Genomic DNA, 22,665 nt, shown 5'->3' with positions numbered 1-22,665 from the left:
GACTTCTCACTCTCCAGTTTTAGTAAATAAACCTCAATGTATTTGTTACATTGTATAGAATTCTGGATGTCTCTTTGTTGATATTATAAAGATTTGTTACTTTGTATAGAATTCTGGATCTTTCCCCTCATTGATACTTTGTATCTGAGGATCTGTTACATTGTATACAGTTCTGGATCCCCCTCCCCCACATCAATACAATATAAAGCATCAATAAAGGGACATTCCGAATTCTATACAATGTAACAAACACATTGAGGTGATTTACTAAAACTGGAGAGTGAGAAATCTGGTGCAGCTCTGCCTGGGAGCCAATCAGCTTTCAGCTTCTTCAGTGAAACTTTGACAATAAAACCTGGAAGCTGATTGGCTCCCAGGCACGGCTGCACCGGATTCTGCACCCTCCAGTTTTAGTGAATCAACCCCCAATGTATTTGTTACATTGTATATAATTCCGGATGTCTCTTTGTTGATATTATAAAGATTTGTTACTTTGTATGGAATTCTGGATCTTTCCTCTCATTGATACTTTGTATCTGAGGATTTGTTACATTGTATAGAATTCTGGATCTTCCCCCCATAATACTTTGTATCTGAGGATTTGTTACATTGTATAGAATTCCGGATGTCTCTTTGTTGATATTATAAAGATTTGTTACATTGTATAGAATTCTGGATCTTTCCTCTCATTGATACTTTGTATCTGAGGATTTGTTACATTGTATAGAATTCCGGATGTCTCTTTGTTGATATTATAAAGATTTGTTACATTGTATAGAATTCTGGATCTTCCCCCCATAATACTTTGTATCTGAGGATTTGTTACATTGTATAGAATTCCGGATGTCTCTTTGTTGATATTATAAAGATTTGTTACATTGTATAGAATTCTGGATCTTTCCTCTCATTGATACTTTGTATCTGAGGATTTGTTACATTGTATAGAATTCCGGATGTCTCTTTGTTGATATTATAAAGATTTGTTACATTGTATGGAATTCTGGATCTTTCCTCTCATTGATACTTTGTATCTGAGGATTTGTTACATTGTATAGAATTTTGGATCTTTCCTCTCATTGATACTTTGTATCTGAGGAATTGTTACATTGTATAGAATTCCGAATGTCTCTTTGTTGATATTATAAAGATTTGTTACATTGTATAGAATTCCGGATGTCTCTTTATTGATACTTTGTTTCAGTGATCCCTTTTCTCGGCGTTGGTCGCTGTGACCTCCTCGCTGTATCGGGAGGGGGGGGTCACGTCACGTGATTGTCCACTTTGGCGCTCCCCCGGCACATAACGCAGTGCGACATTCTGCAGACGCTCTAATAAATAATGGCGCTCTCTCCTCTCTCCTCGCCTTCCACGAGCGCCCGGCGCCCCCATAATTCCACGCCAGACCCCATTTTCTTTCCACCCCTCCGCCCTCTGATCCTCCATCATCCCCCTCCCCCTCCCCTCTCTTCCTCCTTCTTCTCCAAAAACACGCAATTAACCCCTCGCCCTCCCGGATACAATGTAACCACACATGTAGGAAGAAGAGCTTGCACTCTAATCCCAGGGAGCACATGGCTTTAGGGAAGCAGCAGCCTGAATCCCCCCCACCCCCCCCCCCCCATGGCTGCTTTGTTTGCAGCTTCCCCCTCCTCTCCTGTGCCCCTCCCTTCCCTCTCCCCCTCCCCCTCTCCCCCTATTATTGTATGAGCCCCCCCCTCGCCTCCTCCCCTTCCCCCCCTTCCTCCTCCCTTCCCCCTCCCTCCTGCCGCTCAGAGACAGACGCACCACACAGGGGAGGAAATAGGGGCGAGAGAGAGACACCCAGGAAGAGGATAGGGGTCACTCAGAGACAGCCAGGCCTGCAGGGAATAAGAGACAGCAAGGGGCAAGCAGGGAGACTGCTGGGAGCAGAGAGACAGCCAGAGGGGGAGAGACATCTGGGAGAATAGGAGAGACAGCCTGGGAGAGAGACATCTGGGACCATCTGACACAATAGAAGAGACAGCTGGGAGAAGAGGGGGCAGAGAGACAGCCAGAGGGGGAGAGACATCTGGGACAATAGGAGAGACAGCCTGGGAGAGAGACATCTGGGACAATAGGAGAGACAGCCTGGGATAGAGACATCTGGGACAGAAGGAGGGACATCCTTGGAGAGAGACATCTGGCACAATAGAAGAGACAGCTGGGAGAAGAGGGGGCAGAAAGATAGCCAGAGGAATAGAGACATCTGGGACAATAGGAGAGACATCCTGGGATAGAGACATCTGGGGCAATAGGATAGACATCCTGGGATAGAGACATCTGGGAAAATAAGAGAGACATCCTGAGATAGACATCTGGAGCAATAGAAGAGACATCCTGGGATAGAGACATCTGGGACAGAAGGAGGGACATCCTGAGATAGAGACATCTGGGACAAGAGAAGAGACTGCAAGGCTGAGACACAGCAGAGATTGCTACTGAGATAGAGACATCTAGGACAAGGCAGAGAGACAGCAGAGACAACCACAAAAAAAGAGACAGCTGAGAGAAGTGGGGACTAAGAGACAGTCAGCGGTATAGAGAGACCTGGGCGAACAGGAGAGACAGAGGAGAGTGAAGAAGCCAGAGAGACAGCAACCCTGAGAGACCGAGGGATCATAGAGAGGTCGAGAGACATCAGCACTTCCGAGAGACAGGTGGTTCAGACACTAGAGAGGGAAAATTTGAGTTCAGGGAAACTTCAGAGTCACCAAGAGACAGTCAGAGTTCAGGGAGACTTCAGAGAGACAGTCAGAGTTTAAAGAGACTTCAGAGCTTTATAGAGACAGTCAGAGGTCAGAGAGACCGTCTGAGTTCACAGAGACTTCATAGTCACGAGAGACAGTCAGATTTCAAAGAGACCTGAGAGACTGTCAGAGTTCACAGACTTCACAGGGACAGTCAGAGTTCAGGGAGACTTCAGAGAGACAGTCAGACTTCAGAGAGACAGCGTGAGTGGCAGAGACGCCCATAGCTGAGAGACCCCTAGTCGCAGAGACAGCCAGAGTGACAGCCTGAGGCCCGGTGGGACAGTCTGAATCAGGAGCCCCAAACTGCAGCAATGGCCAGCAGCCCCAGTCCATTGCCCCTTCTGCCCTCCCTGAGCTGTGTCATGTGCCACGATGTGCCCCGTGAGCCCGTCACCATGTCCTGTGGGCACTGCCTATGCAGGGGATGCTTGGAGCGATCTTGGAGGGGACAAGAGGCTTACCCGTCGTGCCCAAAATGCCGCCCACCGCCGGTGCAGTCCCCCGATGGTGGGCAGAGGAGCGTGTGTTCGGAGCACGGGGAGAAGGTTCAGTTTTTCTCCACCCAAGACAGCCGTCTCTTGTGCCCCCGCTGCAGAGGGTCCTCCGAGCCCCTGCCTGGGCATACACTAATCCCCATACAGGAGGCCGTGGGGGGATACAAGGTGAGTCTACATGTATACTCCACACCCAAGTAGGAGGTCACCGCACTCTATATGGAGAGAGGTGGTCGGTACAGAGGATCGCCCTCCGCCTCGTACAGAGGATCGCCCTCCGCCTCGTACAGAGGATCGCCCTCCGCCTCGTACAGAGGATCGCCCTCCGCCTCGTACAGAGGATCGCCCTCCGCCTCGTACAGAGGATCGCCCTCCGCCTCGTACCATCGCCCTCCGCCTCGTACAGAGGATCGCCCTCCGCCTCGTACAGAGGATCGCCCTCCGCCTCGTACAGAGGATCGCCCTCCGCCTCGTACAGAGAATCGCCCTCCGCCTCGTACTATTGTCCTTCGCCTTGTACCATCGTCCTCTGCCTCGTACAGAGGATCGCCCTCCGCCTCGTACAGAGGATCGCCCTCCGCCTCGTACAGAGGATCGCCCTCCGCCTCGTACAGAGAATCGCCCTCCGCCTCGTACAGAGAATCGCCCTCCGCCTCGTACAGAGAATCGCCCTCCGCCTCGTACGATTGTCCTTCGCCTTGTACCATCGTCCTCTGCCTCGTACAGAGGATCGCCCTCCGCCTCGTACAGAGGATCGCCCTCCGCCTCGTACAGAGGATCGCCCTCCGCCTCGTACAGAGGATCGCCCTCCACCTCGTACAGAGAATCGCCCTCCGCCTCGTACAGAGAATCGCCCTCCGCCTCGTACGATTGTCCTTCGCCTTGTACCATCGTCCTCTGCCTCGTACAGAGGATCGCCCTCCGCCTCGTACAGAGGATCGCCCTCCGCCTCGTACAGAGGATCGCCCTCCGCCTCGTACAGAGGATCGCCCTCCGCCTCGTACAGAGGATCGCCCTCCGCCTCGTACAGAGGATCGCCCTCCGCCTCGTACCATCGTCCTCCGCCTTGTACCATCGCCCTCCCCCTCGTACCATTGTCCTCCGACTCGTACAGAGGATCGCCCTCCGCCTCGTACCATCGCCCTCCCCCTCGTACCATTGTCCTCCGACTCGTACAGAGGATCGCCCTCCGCCTCGTACCATCGTCCTCCGCCTCGTACCATCGTCCTCCGCCTCGTACCATCGCCCTCCGCCTCGTACCATCGCCCTCCGCCTCGTACCATCGTCCTCCGCCTTGTACAGAGGATCGCCCTCCGCCTCGTACAGAGGATCGCCCTCCGCCTCGTACAGAGGATCGCCCTCCGCCTTGTACAGAGGATCGCCCTCCACCTTGTACAGAGGATCGCCCTCCGCCTCGTACCATCGCCCTCCGCCTCGTACCATCGCCCTCCGCCTCGTACAGAGGATCGCCCTCCGCCTCGTACCATCGTCCTCCGCCTCGTACCATCGCCCTCCGCCTCGTACAGAGGATCGCCCTCCGCCTTGTACAGAGGATCGCCCTCCACCTTGTACAGAGGATCGCCCTCCGCCTCGTACCATCGCCCTCCGCCTCGTACCATCGCCCTCCGCCTCGTACAGAGGATCGCCCTCCGCCTCGTACCATCGTCCTCCGCCTCGTACCATCGTCCTCCGCCTCGTACAGAGGATCGCCCTCCGCCTCGTACCATCGCCCTCCTCCTCATACAGAGGATTGCCCTCCGCCTCGTACAGAGGATCGCCCTCCGCCTCGTACAGAGGATCGCCCTCCGCCTCGTACAGAGGATCGCCCTCCGCCTCGTACCATCGTCCTATGCCCCACAACATGATATTCATATTTTTGTATTTTCGTGCCAACAGGAGGAGTTGATGTCGGCGATTTCCCCTCTGGAGTCGCGCCTGAAGGAGCTGCAGCAGATGCAGTGTGCCCAGGAGCAGATGATCGCCCAGCACCGGGTAAGTTGTCCATCCTCCACCATCTCCTATAGAATCAACAACTGTCCATCCATGGCAGCCTTTCCCAACCGTTTTACCTCGGAGAAACCCTTGGCGTAACTTTTAGGTCTTGGGGAACCCCTGCTAAGAAAAATTCACTGTGGTCAGGGAAAAAATGGCCCTTACATTGGGGGTCAGGGAAAAAATGGCCCATACATTGGGGGTCAGTGGGAAAAAATGGCCCATACATTGGGGGTCAGTGGAGAAAATGGCCCTTACATTGGGGGTCAGTGGGAAAAATGGCCCATACATTGGGGGTCAGGGAAAAAATGGCCCATACATTGGGGGTCAGTGGAGAAAATGGCCCTTACATTGGGGGTCAATGGGAAAAATGGCCCTTACATTGGGGGTCAATGGGAAAAATGGCCCTTACATTGGGGGTCAGTGGGAAAAATGGCCCATACATTGGGAGTCAGTGGGAAAAATGGCCCATACATTGGGGGTCAGTGGAGAAAATGGCCCTTACATTGGGGGTCAGGGAAAAAATGGCCCATACATTGGGGGTCAGTGGGAAAAATGGCCCATACATTGGGGGTCAGTGGAAAAAATGGCCCTTACATTGGGGGTCAGTGGGAAAAATGGCCCATACATTGGGGGTCAGTGGAAAAAATGGCCCATACATTGGGGGTCAGTGGGAAAAATGGCCCCCTTACAGACAGCTGAAAAGATAATTGGTGTCACTCCGTAGGCTCTGCCAAGTGCAAGAATTATGCCAGTACCAGAGAAGTCATCAACAGGAGGAAGGAGGTCCTGATCCCCCCAAATAGATCTTTATATCACTAGAGGGGTCACCAGCAGGAGGAAGGAGGTCCTGATCCCTCTATATAGATCTTTCTATCACTAGAGGGATCACCGGCAGGAGGAAGGAGGTCCTGATCCCTCTATATAGATCTTTATATCACTAGAGGGATCACCAGCAGGAGGAAGGAGGTCCTGATTCCTCTATATGGATCTTTATATCACTAGAGGGGTCACCAGCAGGAGGAAGGAGGTCCTGATTCCTCTATATAGATCTTTATATCACTAGAGGGGTCACCAGCAGGAGGAAGGGGGTCCTGATTCCTCTATATAGATCTTTATATCACTAGAGGGGTCACCAGCAGGAGGAAGGAGGTCCTGATCCCTCTATATGGATCTTTATATCACTAGAGGGATCACCGGCAGGAGGAAGGGGGTCCTGATTCCTCTATATAGATCTTTATATCACTAGAGGGGTCTCCAGCAGGAGGAAGAAGGTCCTGATTCCTCTATATAGATCTTTATATCACTAGAGGGATCACCAGCAGGAGGAAGGAGGTCCTGATTCCTCTATATAGAGCTTTATATCACTAGAGGGGTCACCAACAGGAGGAAGGAGATCCCGATTCCTCCATATAGATCTTTATATCACTAGAGGGATCACCAGCAGGAGGCAGGAGGACCTGATTCCTCTATATAGATCTTTATATCACTAGAGGGGTCACCGGCAGGAGGAAGGAGGTCCTGATTCCTCTATATAGATCTCTATATCACTAGAGGGATCACCAGCAGGAGGAAGGAGGTCCTGATTCCTTTATATAGATCTTCATATCACTAGAGGGATCACCAGCAGGAGGAAGGAGGTCCTGATTCCTCTATATAGATCTTTATATCACTAGAGGGGTCACCAGCAGGAGGAAGGAGGTCCTGATTCCTCTGTATAGATCTTTATATCACTAGAGGAATCACCAGCAGGAGGAAGGAGGTCCTGATTCCTCTATATAGATCGTTATATCACTAGAGGGGTCACCAGCAGGAGGAAGGAGGTCCTGATTCCTCTATATAGATCTTTATATCACTAGAGGGGTCACCGGCAGGAGGAAGGAGGTCCTGATTCCTCTATATAGATCTTTATATCACTAGAGGGGTCACCAGCAGGAGGAAGGAGGTCCTGATTCCTCTATATAGATCGTTATATCACTAGAGGGGTCACCAGCAGGAGGAAGGAGGTCCTGATTCCTATATATAGATCTTCATATCACTAGAGGGATCACCAGCAGGAGGAAGGAGGTCCTGATTCCTCTATATAGATCTTTATATCACTAGAGGGGTCACCAGCAGGAGGAAGGAGGTCCTGATTCCTCTGTATAGATCTTTATATCACTAGAGGAATCACCAGCAGGAGGAAGGAGGTCCTGATTCCTCTATATAGATCGTTATATCACTAGAGGGGTCACCAGCAGGAGGAAGGAGGTCCTGATTCCTCTATATAGATCTTTATATCACTAGAGGGGTCACCGGCAGGAGGAAGGAGGTCCTGATTCCTCTATATAGATCTTTATATCACTAGAGGGGTCACCAGCAGGAGGAAGGAGGTCCTGATTCCTCTATATAGATCGTTATATCACTAGAGGGGTCACCAGCAGGAGGAAGGAGGTCCTGATTCCTATATATAGATCTTTATATCACTAGAAGGATCACCAGCAAGAGGAAGGAGGTCCTGATTCCTCTATAGATCTTCATATCACTAGAGGGGTCAGGTAGTATCCGGTCCTGTGCCACTTGGGAGAGCCGCCTGCATGACTCCAATTAATGTTTTAGCTATTTCTAAGGGTGGCATTGGGGCAATGGGGCACATGTGCCCTACTGGTCATCATTGTAAGCTGCACTTCTTCAATTGACCCCCCAATGAGCTGCAACTGGATGGGCTTCCCAAGACCTATATCTTATTGGAAGGGTCCCCCTGAGGTAAGGCGTTTGAGAAGACTAACTACAGTGTTATGCCCCGTACACACGAGCAGAATTCCCGTCGGAAAAAACGTGGATGTTTTTTTTCCGACGGAATTCTGCTCAAGCCTGCCTTGCATACACACAGTCACACACAAGTTCGGTGGACTTTTGACTGCCAAGAACGCGGTTACGTAAAAGACTACGACGAGCCAAGAAAATTAAGTTCTATGCTTCCGAGCATGCGTCGGAATTTAGCGCGTCGGGATTTGTACAAATGATCGGATATTCCGATCAGATTTTTTCCCGACGTGAAAACAGTTTTCCCGTTGGAAAAAGTCTGATGGAGCATTCACAAGGTCGGGATTCCCGACCAAAAGCTCTCACCTGACTTTTTCCGACGGGAAAACCGAACGTGTGTACGGGGCATCAGTGACATATTCTGATGATGGTCTTCACAGTGCCAGTTGTTTGGTTGTGTCTGGCTCTGGTAATGGTGTCTGATAGGAACACACCGATGGACCGTCTATGTGGGATTGGTCTGGGATAGGTCCACCAGGACGTAGGATATAAGACCAGTTGGAGGTCCCGCATGATGATATGTAACCAGTGAACTGTTTGTTTGCCAGGGGAACCTCCTGAACACCAAACACCATGTCAGTATGGAGTTTGAGAAGCTTCACCAGTTCCTGCGGGAGAGAGAAGAGAGACTGCTCAGAGACCTGCAGCAAGAAGGAGACCTCATCCTTTCCGAGATGGAGGAAAGTCTCAGCAAGATAAAACAGAACTGTCAGGGGATCCTACAGACCATAAGCAGCACCCAACCACGGCTGTACGAGCAGGACCCGGTCTCCTTCCTGACTGTGAGTATACTCCACCCATAGTCTTACCCAGTCTCCTTCCTAACTCTGAGTATACTCCACCCATAGTCTTACCCAGTCTCCTTCCTAACTCTGAGTATACTCCACCCATAGCCTTACCCAGTCTCCTTCCCGACTCTGAGTATACTCCACCCATAGCCTTACCCGGTTTCCTTCCTGACTCTGAGTGTACTCTACCCATACCTAGTCTTCTTCCTGACTCTAAGTGTGCTCTACCCATAGCCGTACCCAGTCTCCTTCCTGACTCTGAGTGTACTCTATCCATCTCCTTCCTGACTCTGAGTGTACTCTACCCATAGCCTTACCCAGTCTCCTTCCTGACTCTGAGTATACTCCACCCATAGACTTACCCAGTCTTCTTCCTGACTCTGAGTATACTCTACCCATAGCCTTACCCAGTCTCCTTCCCGACTCTGAGTATACTCCACCCATAGCCTTACCCAGTCTCCTTCCTGACTCTGAGTATACTCTACCTATAGCCTTACCTAGTCTCCTTCCTGACTCTGAGTATACTCCACCCATAGCCATACCCAATCTCCTTCCTGACTCTGAGTATACTCCACCCATAGCCTTACCCGGTCTCCTTCCTGACTCTGAGTATGCTCCACCCATAGCTGTACCCGGTCTCCTTCCTGACTCTGAGTATACTCCACCCATAGCCTTACCCGGTCTCCTTCCCGACTCTGAGTATACTCCACCCATAGCCTTACCCAGTCTCCTTCCTGACTCTGAGTATACTCTACCCATAGCCTTACCCAGTCTCCTTCCCGACTCTGAGTATACTCCACCCATAGCCATACCCAATCTCCTTCCTGACTCTGAGTATACTCTACCCATAGCCGTACCTAGTCTCCTTCCTGACTCTGAGTATACTCCACCCATAGCCTTACCCAGTCTCCTTCCTGACTCTGAGTATACTCCACCCATAGCCTTACCCAGTCTCCTTCCTGACTCTGAGTATACTCCACCCATAGCCTTACCCTGTCTCCTTCCTGACTCTGAGTATACTCCACCCATAGCCTTACCCAGTCTCCTTCCTGACTCTGAGTATACTCCACCCATAGCCTTACCCGGTTTCCTTCCTGACTCTGAGTGTACTCCACCCATAGCCTTCCCCAGTCTCCTTCCTGATTCTGAGTATACTCCACCCATAGCCTTACCCAGTCTCCTTCCTGACTCTGAGTATACTCCACCCATAGCCTTACCCGGTTTCCTTCCTGACTCTGAGTGTACTCCACCCATAGCCTTCCCCAGTCTCCTTCCTGACTCTGAGTATACTCCACCTATAGCCTTACCTAGTCTCCTTCCTGACTCTGAGTATACTCCATCCATAGCCTTACCTAGTCTCTTTCCTGACTCTGAGTATACTCCATCCATAGCCTTACCCAGTCTCCTTCCTGACTCTGAGTATACTCCACCCATAGCCTTACCCGGTCTCCTTCCTGACTCTGAGTATACTCCACCCATAGCCTTACCCGGTTTCCTTCCTGACTCTGAGTGTACTCCACCCATAGCCTTCCCCAGTCTCCTTCCTGACTCTGAGTATACTCCACCCATAGCCTTACCCAGTCTTCTTCCCGACTCTGAGTATACTCCACCCATAGCTGTACCCGGTCTCCTTCCTGACTCTGAGTATACTCCACCCATAGCCTTACCCGGTCTCCTTCCTGACTCTGAGTATACTCCACCCATAGCCTTACCCGGTCTCCTTCCTGACTCTGAGTATACTCCACCCATAGCCTTTCCCGGTCTCCTTCCTGACTCTAAGTATACTCCACCCATAGCCTTACCCGGTCTCCTTCCTGGCTCTGAGTATACTCCACGCATAGCCGTACCCAGTCTCCTTCCTCACTCCGAGTATACTCCACCCATAGCCTTACCTAGTCTCCTTCCTGACTCTGAGTATACTCCACCCATAGCCTTACCCAGTCTCCTTCCTGACTCTGAGTATACTCCAACCATAGCCTTCCCCAGTCTCCTTCCCGACTCTGAGCATACTCCACCCATAGCCTTCCCCAGTCTCCTTCCTGAATCTGAGTATACTCCACCCATAACCTTACCCAGTCTCCTTCCTGACTCTGAGTGTACTCCACCCATAGCCTTACCCGGTTTCCTTCCTGACTCTGAGTGTACTCCACCCATAGCCTTACCCAGTCTCCTTCCTGACTCTGAGTATACTCCACCCATAGCCTTACCCGGTTTCCTTCCTGACTCTTGAGTGTACTCCACCCATAGCCTTCCCCAGTCTCCTTCCTGAATCTGAGTATACTCCACCCATAGCCTTACCTAGTCTCCTTTCTCACTCTGAGTATACTCCACCCATAGCCTTACCCAGTCTCCTTCCCGACTCTGAGTATACTCCACCCATAGCCTTCCCCAGTCTCCTTCCTGACTCTGAGTATACTCCACCCATAGCCTTCCCCAGTCTCCTTCCTGACTCTGAGTGCACTCCACCCATAGCCTTACCCGGTCTCCTTCCTGACTCTGAGTATACTCCACCCATAGCCGTACCCAGTCTCCTTCCTGATTCTGAGTATACTCCACCCATAGCCTTACCCAGTCTCCTTCCTGACTCTGAGTATACTCCACCCATAACCTTACCCAGTCTCCTTCCTGACTCTGAGTATACTCCACCCATAGCCTTCCCCAGTCTCCTTCCTGACTCTGAGTATACTCCACCCATAGCCTTACCCTGTCTCCTTCCTGGCACTCCCATTGGTCCCCTTAAATGCTGAGGATTGGCTGAGAGACAATACAGTCAGTGATATTTGTTTTCTCTTTTTGTTTTGCAGGATATAAAGTCCTGTATGGATATGTGAGTATCTGCTGATCATCATAGACATGTAATGTTCTGTATATTGATATTCTCTATGCTGTGAGGTTAGAATTATTGTCTTTCACACCTGGGGCTCCGGACTCCACCAGGGACACGATCTACATGAATATTACATATGGTGTCACTCACACAGCCTTCACCAAGTCTCCCAAATAAAATCATAGATGTCCGGGTGTTAAAGAGGAAGTAAACCCTGATGGCTTTTACTACCTCTTTATTTCCCTGCAAAGGTAAAGCATAATGGGCAGCCCATTATGTGTCACTTATCTGAAAACAAAGCCTGCAATGTCACCGCTGTCCCCACTGGCTGGAATCGTCCATCTTCACCCCCCTTCCTTCCGGGGCCGTAAACTCCGGCTCTGTGACTGGCTGGAGTCGCGTGACGTGACTGGCCAGAGCCGCCAGTCCCGGCATGACCCCTTTAGAAACGGCATGATTTCCTCTTTCTAAAGTGCGCATGCGCTGAAGACATCGGCGCACGCTTTATTGTAAATATCTACTATTTTTTTCCCATCGGGATGAACGAAAAAGAATGAACTGCTCAGGAGGAGCCGCTGTACTAACTATGCAAAGTTAGTACATCGATCTCCCCTCCCCCCACCATTGGCTGAGAGCTCTGATCAGATGCCGATCGGCAGACCTTTTGCAGTCATGCCAGTTTCTGTTGGACCGGCTGCCGTACACACAGGCCAATTATCGGGTGTTTTTTATTGAACCGCCCAACATTCAGTCCATGTGTCTGGTCAGTGCACTAAGCAATCAGCACTTAGTAACATACAGACATGGTGTCATGGATTCACCAATCCAGGTGAATCCAGGAGGTTCAGTCCAGGAGGTTAGCGGAGCGTACCTGAGGCTGCATGGAGGTGTCACGAGAGTGTACAGGGCACCCTGGAGTCTCTGGATGACACTGGGGTAACATGGTGCATAAGGCACACTGGAGATTACAGATGGCACAGGGTACTCTGAGGTCACTGGGAACACAGGATGTTCTGGGGTCACTGGTCAACACAGGATGCTCTGGGGTCACTGGGAACACAGGATGCTTTGGGGTCACTGGTCAACAAAGGATGCTCTGAGGTCACTGGGAACACAGGATGCTCTGGGGTCACTGGGAAAGCAGGGTGCTCTGGGGTCACTGGGAAAGCAGGGTGCTCTGGGGTCACTGGGAACGCAAGATGCTCTGAGGTCACTGGGAACACAGGATGCTCTGGGGTCACTGGGAACGCAGGGTGCTCTGGGGTCACTGGGAAAGCAGGGTGCTCTGGGGTCACTGGGAACACAGGATGCTCTGGGGTCACTGGGAACGCAGGGTGCTCTGGGGTCACTGGGAAAGCAGGGTGCTCTGGGGTCACTGGGAACGCAAGATGCTCTGAGGTCACTGGGAACACAGGGTGCTCTGTGGTCACTGAGAACACAGGGTGCTCTGGGGTCACTGGGAACACAGGGTGCTCTGAGGTCACTGGGAACACAGGATGCTCTGGGGTCACTGGAAACACAGGGTGCTCTGGGGTCACTGGGAACACAGGGTGCTCTGGAGTCCCACTCGTCTGTATGGTTCTGTTCCTTGTCTGCATGGTTCTCTTCCTTGTCTGCGTGGCTCTCTTCCTCGTCTGTGTGGTTCTCTTCCTCGTCTGTGTGGTTCTCTTCCTCGTCTGTGTGATTCTCTTCCTCATCTGTATGGTTCTCTTCCTCGTCTGCATGGTTCTCTTCCTTGTCTGTAAGGTTCTCTTCCTCGTCTGTATGGCCCTCTTCTTCATCTGTATGGTTCTCTTCCTCGTCTATATGGTTCTCTTCCTCGTCTGTATGGTTCTCTTCCTCGTCTGTATGGTTCTCTTCCTCGTCTGTGTGATTCTCTTCCTCATCTGTATGGTTCTCTTCCTCGTCTGTATGGCTCTCTTCCTCGTCTGTAAGGTTCTCTTCCTCGTCTGTAAGGTTCTCTTCCTCGTCTGTATGGTTCTCTTCCTCGTCTTTATGGTTCTCTTCCTCGTCTGTATGGTTCTCTTCCTCATCTGTATGGTTCTCTTCCTCATCTGTATGGTTCTCTTCCTCGTCTGTATGGCTCTCTTCCTCGTCTGTATGGTTCTCTTCCTCGTCTGTATGGCTCTCTTCCTCGTCTGTAAGGTTCTCTTCCTCGTCTGTAAGGTTCTCTTCCTCGTCTGTATGGCTCTCTTCCTCGTCTGTATGGTTCTCTTCCTCGTCTGCATGGTTCTCTTCCTCGTCTGTATGGTTCTCTTCCTCGTCTGTATGGTTCTGCTCCTCGTCTGTATGGTTCTCTTCCTCGTCTGTGTGGTTCTCTTCCTCGTCTGTATGGTTCTGCTCCTCGTCTGTATGGTCCTCTTCCTCGTCTGTATGGTTCTCTTCCTCGTCTGTATGGTTCTCTTCCTCGTCTGTATGGTTCTCTTCCTCGTCTGTATGGTTCTCTTCCTCGTCTGTATGACTCTCTTCCTCGTCTGTATGGTTCTCTTCCTCGTCTGTATGGTTCTCTTCCTCGTCTGTATGGCTCTCTTCCTCGTCTGTATGACTCTCTTCCTCGTCTGTATGGTTCTCTTCCCCGTCTGTAAGGTTCTCTTCCTCGTCTGCATGGTTCTCTTCCTCGTCTGTATGGTTCTCTTCCTCGTCTGTATGACTCTCTTCCTCGTCTGTATGGTTCTCTTCCTCGTCTGTATGGTTCTCTTCCTCGTCTGTATGGCTCTCTTCCTCGTCTGTATGACTCTCTTCCTCGTCTGTATGGTTCTCTTCCCCGTCTGTAAGGTTCTCTTCCTCGTCTGTAAGGTTCTCTTCCTCGTCTGTAAGGCTCTCTTTCTCGTCTGTATGACTCTCTTCCTCGTCTGTATGGTTCTCTTCCTCATCTGTATGGTTCTCTTCCTCGTCTGTATGGCTCTCTTCCTCGTCTGTATGCTTCTCTTCCTCGTCTGTAAGGTTCTCTTCCTCGTCTGTATGGTTCTCTTCCTCGTCTGTAAGGTTCTCTTCCTCGTCTGTAAGGCTCTCTTCCTCGTCTGTATGGTTCTCTTCCTCGTCTGTATGGTTCTCTTCCTCGTCTGTATGGTTCTCTTCCTCGTCTGTATGGTTCTCTTCCTCGTCTGTATGGTTCTCTTCCTCGTCTGTATGGTTCTCTTCCTCGTCTGTAAGGTACTCTTCCTCGTCTTCCTCGTCTCTTCCTCGTCTGTAAGGCTCTCTTCCTCGTCTGTATGGTTCTCTTCCTCGTCTGTATGGTTCTCTTCCTCGTCTGTATGGTTCTCTTCCTCGTCTGTATGGTTCCCTTCCTCGTCTGTAAGGTTCTCTTCCTCGTCTGTATGGTTCTCTTCCTCGTCTGTATGGTTCCCTTCCTCGTCTGTATGGTTCTCTTCCTCGTCTGTATGGTTCTCTTCCTCGTCTGTATGGTTCTCTTCCTCGTCTGTATGGTTCTCTTCCTCGTCTGTATGGTTCTCTTCCTCGTCTGTATGGTTCTCTTCCTCGTCTGTATGGTTCTTTTTCTTGTGTGTATGGTTCTCTTCCTCGTCTGTATGGTTCTCTTCCTCGTCTGTATGGTTCTCTTCCTCGTCTGTATGGTTCTCTTCCTCGTCTGTATGGTTCTTTTTCTTGTGTGTATGGTTCTCTTCCTCGTCTGTATGGTTCTCTTCCTCGTCTGTATGACTCTCTTCCTCGTCTGTAAGGTTCTCTTCCTCGTCTGTAAGGTTCTCTTCCTCGTCTGTAAGGTTCTCTTCCTCGTCTGTAAGGTTCTCTTCCTCGTCTGTATGGCTCTCTTCCTCGTCTGTATGGTTCTCTTCCTCGTCTGTATGGTTCTCTTCCTCGTCTGTATGGTTCTCTTCCTCGTCTGTATGGTTCTCTTCCTCGTCTGTATGGTTCTCTTCCTCGTCTGTATGGTTCTCTTCCTCGTCTGTAAGGTTCTCTTCCTCGTCTGTAAGGTTCTCTTCCTCGTCTGTATGGTTCTCTTCCTCGTCTGTATGGTTCTCTTCCTCGTCTGTAAGGTTCTCTTCCTCGTCTGTATGGTTCTCTTCCTCGTCTGTATGGTTCTCTTCCTCGTCTGTATGGTTCTCTTCCTCGTCTGTATGGTTCTCTTCCTCGTCTGTATGGTTCTCTTCCTCGTCTGTATGGTTCTCTTCCTCGTCTGTATGGTTCTCTTCCTCGTCTGTATGGTTCTCTTCCTCGTCTGTATGGTTCTCTTCCTCGTCTGTATGGTTCTCTTCCTCGTCTGTATGGTTCTCTTCCTCGTCTGTATGGTTCTCTTCCTCGTCTGTATGGTTCTCTTCCTCGTCTGTATGGTTCTCTTCCTCGTCTGTAAGGTTCTCTTCCTCGTCTGTAAGGTTCTCTTCCTCGTCTGTATGGCTCTCTTCCTCGTCTGTATGGTTCTCTTCCTCGTCTGTATGGTTCTCTTCCTCGTCTGTATGGTTCTCTTCCTCGTCTGTATGGTTCTCTTCCTCGTCTGTATGGTTCTCTTCCTCGTCTGTATGGTTCTCTTCCTCGTCTGTAAGGTTCTCTTCCTCGTCTGTAAGGTTCTCTTCCTCGTCTGTATGGTTCTCTTCCTCGTCTGTATGGTTCTCTTCCTCGTCTGTAAGGTTCTCTTCCTCGTCTGTATGGTTCTCTTCCTCGTCTGTATGGTTCTCTTCCTCGTCTGTATGGTTCTCTTCCTCGTCTGTATGGTTCTCTTCCTCGTCTGTATGGTTCTCTTCCTCGTCTGTATGGTTCTCTTCCTCGTCTGTATGGTTCTCTTCCTCGTCTGTATGGTTCTCTTCCTCGTCTGTATGGTTCTCTTCCTCGTCTGTATGGTTCTCTTCCTCGTCTGTATGGTTCTCTTCCTCGTCTGTAAGGTTCTCTTCCTCGTCTGTATGGCTCTCTTCCTCGTCTGTATGGTTCTCTTCCTCGTCTGTATGGCTCTCTTCCTCGTCTGTAAGGTTCTCTTCCTCGTCTGTATGGGTCTCTTCCTCGTCTGTATGGTTCTCTTCCTCGTCTGTAAGGTTCTCTTCCTCGTCTGTATGGGTCTCTTCCTCGTCTGTATGGCTCTCTTCCTCGTCTGTATGGTTCTCTTCCTCGTCTGTATGGTTCTCTTCCTCGTCTGTATGGTTCTCTTCCTCGTCTGTATGGGTCTCTTCCTCGTCTGTATGGCTCTCTTCCTCGTCTGTAAGGTTCTCTTCCTCGTCTGTATGGGTCTCTTCCTCGTCTGTATGGTTCTCTTCCTCGTCTGTAAGGTTCTCTTCCTCGTCTGTATGGGTCTCTTCCTCGTCTGTATGGCTCTCTTCCTCGTCTGTATGGTTCTCTTCCTCGTCTGTATGGTTCTCTTCCTCGTCTGTATGGTTCTCTGCCTCGTCTGTATGGTTCTCTTCCTCGTCTGTAAGGTTCTCTTCCTCGTCTGTATGGTTCTCTTCCTTGTCTGTATGGTTCTCTTCCTCGTCTGCATGGTTCTCTTCCTCGTCTGTATGGTTCTCTTCCTCGTCTGTATGGCTCTCTTCCTCGTCTGTATGGTTCTCTTCCTCGTCTGTATGGTTCTCTTCCTCGTCTGTATGGTTCTCTTCCTCGTCTGTATGGTTCTCTTCCTCGTCTGTATGGTTCTCTTCCTCGTCTGTATGGTTCTCTTCCTCGTCTGTATGGTTCTCTTCCTCGTCTGTATGGTTCTCTTCCTCGTCTGTATGGCTCTCTTCCTCGTCTGTAAGGCTCTCTTCCTCGTCTGTAAGGTTCTCTTCCTCGTCTGTATGGTTCTCTTCCTCGTCTGTATGGTTCTCTTCCTCGTCTGTAAGGCTCTCTTCCTCGTCTGTATGGCTCTCTTCCTCGTCTGTAAGGTTCTCTTCCTCGTCTGTATGGTTCTCTTCCTCGTCTGTATGGTTCTCTTCCTCGTCTGTAAGGCTCTCTTCCTCGTCTGTATGGCTCTCTTCCTCGTCTGTATGGTTCTCTTCCTCGTCTGTATGGGTCTCTTCCTCGTCTGTATGGTTCTCTTCCTCGTCTGTAAGGTTCTCTTCCTCGTCTGTATGGGTCTCTTCCTCGTCTGTATGGCTCTCTTCCTCGTCTGTATGGTTCTCTTCCTCGTCTGTAAGGCTCTCTTCCTCGTCTGTAAGGTTCTCTTCCTCGTCTGTATGGTTCTCTTCCTCGTCTGTATGGTTCTCTTCCTCGTCTGTATGGTTCTCTTCCTCGTCTGTATGGGTCTCTTCCTCGTCTGTATGGTTCTCTTCCTCGTCTGTATGGTTCCCCTCAGCTTCTGTGCTGGATTGTCTGGTGGGGACGGCTTTGTGGACTCGGAATTAGCTGGAAATATAGAAATGAATATGAGTTTGATGGACTTCCCTCTCTCCAGATGTTACGGAGGATACAGAGACGGTTTTCCGGCTCACAATGTGGTGACTCCTCGGGATTTTGGCTATGGAGCGGTGAAGGATCTGATCCAATACACGGCCTGGAAGGATATGAAGTCCTACATCAGTCCCGGTGAGAACTGCAATGTCATTGGCTTGCCTCTCGCAGCTATTAGCTTTCAATGCCATCAATCGTGTTTGATCTTTGTCATGTGTGGGTGCGATCTATGGGGCTCGAGTAGGTCACTGTTCTAATATTCTTAAACATTATATGAAAGAACACATCTCTGGCATCCCTTTATACATGCATCCTTTTGCCCAGTGTGCAATCTGCTCATAAGTGGTTTGAATACTCTATATCAGAGTATACACAAGCCACCGATCAATGGATTGCAGCAGTACCCACTAGGCAGCAGAGAAGAACATGCACGTCTAAAGGGATGCTATCAATTTGTTCTTTCTTATAAAGCCGAAGACAGGGTGCTGTGACATTTACAGGAGCCTGCCCACCAAACATGATCTTGCTACAGAGCAAAGGCCAGCAAAAAGACTCAATGATGATGTCACTGGGTATCAAAAGTGATATTTCTTGGAAATGAAATTATTTGAAACATTTGAATTGCATGTTAGGGGGGGGAGGGGCTTCCTGTTTAATCAAATAAATTGTCTAGCCTCCCATGATGTACAAGCATTGAGATTAGGGTTGTCCCGATACCACTTTTTTAGGACTGAGTACGAGTACCGATACTTTTTTTCAAGTATTCGCCGATACCGAATACCGATACTTTTTTTTTAATGTGTCCCCAAATGCAGCCATGTCCCCCCACAAATGCAGCCATGTCCCCCCACAGATGCAGCCATGTCCCCCCCATATATGCAGCCATGTCCCCCCATATGCAGCCATGTCCCCCCATATGCAGCCATGTCCCCCCATATGCAGCCATGTCCCCCCCCATATCCAGCCATGTCCCCCCCATATCCAGCCATGTCCCCCCCATATCCAGCCATGTCCCCCCATATGCAGCCATGTCCCCCCATATCCAGCCATGTCCCCCCATATCCAGCCATGTCCCCCCATATGCAGCCATGTCCCCCCATATGCAGCCATGTCCCCCCATATCCAGCCATGTCCCCCCATATCCAGCCATGTCCCCCCATATGCAGCCATGTCCCCCCATATGCAGCCATGTCCCCCCCATATCCAGCCATGTCCCCCCCATATGCAGCCATGTCCCCCCCCATATGCAGCCATGTCCCCCCCATATGCAGCCATGTCCCCCCATATGCAGCCATGTCCCCCCCCATATCCAGCCATGTCCCCCCCCATATATGCAGCCATGTCCCCCCATATATGCAGCCATGTCCCCCCATATCCAGCCATGTCCCCCCATATCCAGTCATGTCCCCCCTATATCCAGCCATGTCCCCCCCATATGCAGCCATGTCCCCCCATATGCAGCCATGTCCCCCCCATATGCAGCCATGTCCCCCCCATATATGCAGCCATGTCCCCCCCATATATGCAGCCATGTCCCCCTTACCTACATGCTGCCGCGCCGCCGATTGGTTAATACGGGCGGGGAACATTACAGCTTTCATTTGAATAGCTGTAGTGTTTCGCGCCGCGCTGCGTATAGACACTCCCCCTTGCTCGGGATTGGACAGTTCACCCAAACAAGGGGGAGTGTCTATACGCGGCGCGGCGGGAAACACTACAGCTATTCAAATGAAAGCTGTAATGTTCCCCGCCCGTATTAACGAAGCGGTGGCGGCAGCGGGGATGCGGCGTATCGGCGTAGCGGCGGCGGGGGGGGGGGGGGGGGGGCGAGTATCGGATGAGGCATCGGGGGGCATTTGCGGGAGTACAAGTACTCCCACAAATACTCGGAATCGGTCCCGATACTAGTATTGGTATCGGGACAACCCTAATTGAGATCTTACCACCATAGACCCCAAGAGATACAAGGAGCCACTAGGTCAGGGGTCTCAAACTCAAATTACCTGAGGGCCACAAGACAAGTTTTCATATGCCATGGGGGGCCGCATGCAAACTTTCAAACTTCAAAAACAACAGTACTGGTGTCAGCGAGCACATTATTAACCCCCAGCACTGGTGTCAGCGAGCGCATTATTACCACCAGCACTGGTGTAAGTCAGGGTTTGACAGATTTGCTTGGAATCTAGGAGCCAGCTAAAAAAGTTAGGAGCCAGAAAACGCACCCCGTCCCGACGAGCTTGCTCGCAGAAGCGAACACATACGTGAGCAGCGCCCGCATATGTAAACGGTGTTCAAACCACACATGTGAGGTATCGCCGCGATTGGTAGAGTGAGAGCAATAATTCTAGCTCCTCTGTAACTTAAAACATGCAACCTGTAGATTTTTTTAAACGTCGCCTATGAAGATTTTAAAAGGGTAAAAAAGTTTGTCGGCATTCCACAAGCGGACACAATTTTGAAGCGTGACATGTTGGGTATGAATTTACTCGGCGTAACATTATCTTTCATAATATTAAAAAAAATGGGGATAACTTTACTGTTGTCTTATTTTTTAATTAAAAAAAGTGTAATTTTTTCCCAAAAAAGTGCGCTTGTAAGACCGCTGCGCAAATACGGCGTAGCAGAAAGTATTGCAACGATCGCTATTTTATTCTCTAGGGTGTTAGGATAAAAAATATATATAATGTTTGGGGGTTTTCTTTAGAGGGAAGAATATGGCAGTGAAAATAGTGTAAAATGACATTAGAATTGCTGTTTAACTTGTAATGCTTAACTTGTAATACCAACGGCCACCACCAGATGGCGCCAGCTCACATCTGGTGGTAATAACTTGTAATACCAACGGCTCACCACCAGATGGCGCCAGCTCACATCTGGTGGTAATAACTTGTAATACCAACGGCTCACCACCAGATGGCTCCAGCTCAAAAAAAAAAAAAAAAAAAAAAAATATTTTTTTTTTTTTCTTTTTGCTCCCCTTACTTCCACCCTGCCTGAGGGCCATTTATAACTGGTCCGCGGGCCGCAAATGGCCCGCGGGCCGGTACTTTGAGACCACTGCACTAGGTGGTTCAACTCTCCAGCATCCACCACAAATGAAAGCTTTGGATGTGGTGGTCCTTTAAATGATAGTGTAGGAAGAGTCCAAATAACCTTACCGGTCCTGATCTTCCAATAACTTGTCCTTAACTTTCTTCTAGCATTACCGAATATAATTATGGATCCTACTACAGCTCACCTTAACCTAGTCCTCTCCGAAGATCTGACCGGCGTGCGGTACAGCGACACCAAGCAATCCTTGCCGGAAAACCCACGCCGCTTCGACTACTGCTGTTGCGTCCTGGGCACCGAGGGCTTCTCCAGCGGTCGCCATTACTGGGTGATCGACGTCACCAACAAGACCAAGTGGAACCTCGGTGTGGCCAAGGAGTCTGTTAACCGGCGAGGTGGGATCACTTTGTCTCCTGAGAACGGCTTCTGGATCCTGTGGCTGAGGAACGGGCATGAATTCAAAGCCTTGGACGTCCCGTACCGGGCCCTAACCTTGAGAAGCAAACCACAACGAGTTGGGATATACCTAGACTACGAGGGCGGCGTGCTCTCCTTCTACAATGCCGATGACATGACTCACATCTACACCTTCGTCACCTCCTTCTCCGAGAACATCTACCCGTATTTTTGCCCATGCCTCAATGATTCCGGGAAGAACGGAGGTCCGCTGAAGGTCCTTCACCACGTACCATGACGTGGAGTCAAGGTTCGGAAACAAGGGATCAATCTCGTGAACCATTCCATCGCTAATCAGTGTCCTTTGACAAATAATCATTATTAGGAACAGGTTCTTAATCTCCAAGTATCTTCACGCTCTCATCCTCTTCCTCTGCTGGCACATAATGGTCTTCTATCGGTGTGTTCATCAAGGAACTTTCCTCCATTAACTTGGTTTTCCTGACTTGCCTCTATATACTACACTGTACGCTTCCAGCTTTTTTGGAACGCTGCTCTTGATTGGTTTGTTGTAAGGTCCTTCCTACTTTTCTGATGCCTCACAAGCTCCGCCTCACTTTTCTGATGTGTCACAAGCAACTCCTCTTTTTTTCTAATATGTTCAGAAGCTCCTCCCACTCATAGGGTTGCCTCATAAGCCCCTCCTACTGTTTTTTCACATGGGGCTCTTCTGTTCTTGAAGGTGGAAATCCCATCATGCTTGAGGAACTGGACTCTCCGCGTATGCTCCAGGGGCGGACTGACAACTCATGGGGCCCCCGGGCAATAGGAGATTATGGGGCCCCCGGGCAATGGGAGATTATGGGGCCCCCCGGGCAATGGGAGATTATGGGGCCCCCCGGGCAATGGGAGATTATGGGGCCCACGGGCAATGGGAGATTATGGGGCCCCCCGGGCAATAGGAGATTATGTGGCCCCCGGGCAATGGGAGATTATGGGGCTCACGGGCAATGGGAGATTATGGGGCCCACGGGCAATGGGAGATTATGGGGCCCCCCGGGCAATAGGAGAATATGGGGCCCCCGGGCAATGGGAGATTATGGGGCCCCCCGGGCAATGGGAGATTATGGGGCCCACGGGCAATAGATTATGGGGCCACACAATATACACACATACAGTATACACACACAGTATACACACACAATGGGCTAGATTCAGAGAACAGTTACGCCGGCGTA

The 22,665-nt window shown here is 50.4% G+C and overlaps 1 protein-coding gene across 1 annotated transcript; it reads left to right on the top strand.

The window, feature by feature from the left end:
* Positions 1 to 1,997: 1,997 nt before the first annotated feature.
* LOC120942976 (zinc-binding protein A33-like) lies at positions 1,998 to 22,290 on the top strand. The gene is made up of 6 exons (XM_040355987.1): positions 1,998 to 3,433; positions 5,162 to 5,257; positions 8,611 to 8,844; positions 11,655 to 11,677; positions 17,985 to 18,115; positions 21,181 to 22,290. Exons 1-6 carry the CDS (start codon positions 3,083 to 3,085, stop codon positions 21,723 to 21,725), a joined length of 1,380 nt encoding a protein of 459 aa, XP_040211921.1. The 5' UTR covers positions 1,998 to 3,082; the 3' UTR covers positions 21,726 to 22,290.
* The last annotated feature ends 375 nt before the right edge of the window (positions 22,291 to 22,665 follow it).

The sequence above is a fragment of the Rana temporaria genome, chromosome 6, assembly GCF_905171775.1.
Source record: "Rana temporaria chromosome 6, aRanTem1.1, whole genome shotgun sequence".
In the NCBI taxonomy this organism is placed as follows: domain Eukaryota; kingdom Metazoa; phylum Chordata; class Amphibia; order Anura; family Ranidae; genus Rana; species Rana temporaria.
Note: the sequence above shows the minus strand (reverse complement) of the source record. Positions and strands in the feature narration are given on the sequence as shown.

What these genes read in the sequence shown, in the direction of transcription:
- LOC120942976 (XM_040355987.1), top strand. Translation starts at nt 3,083, where the DNA reads ATGGCCAGCAGCCCCAGTCCATTGCCCCTTCTGCCCTCCCTGAGCTGT. An exon ending in ATAAAGTCCTGTATGGATAT is followed by an intron (nt 11,678 to 17,984) that starts GTGAGTATCTGC and finishes CCCTCTCTCCAG; the next exon opens with ATGTTACGGAGGATACAGAG. An exon ending in GAAGTCCTACATCAGTCCCG is followed by an intron (nt 18,116 to 21,180) that starts GTGAGAACTGCA and finishes ACTTTCTTCTAG; the next exon opens with CATTACCGAATATAATTATG.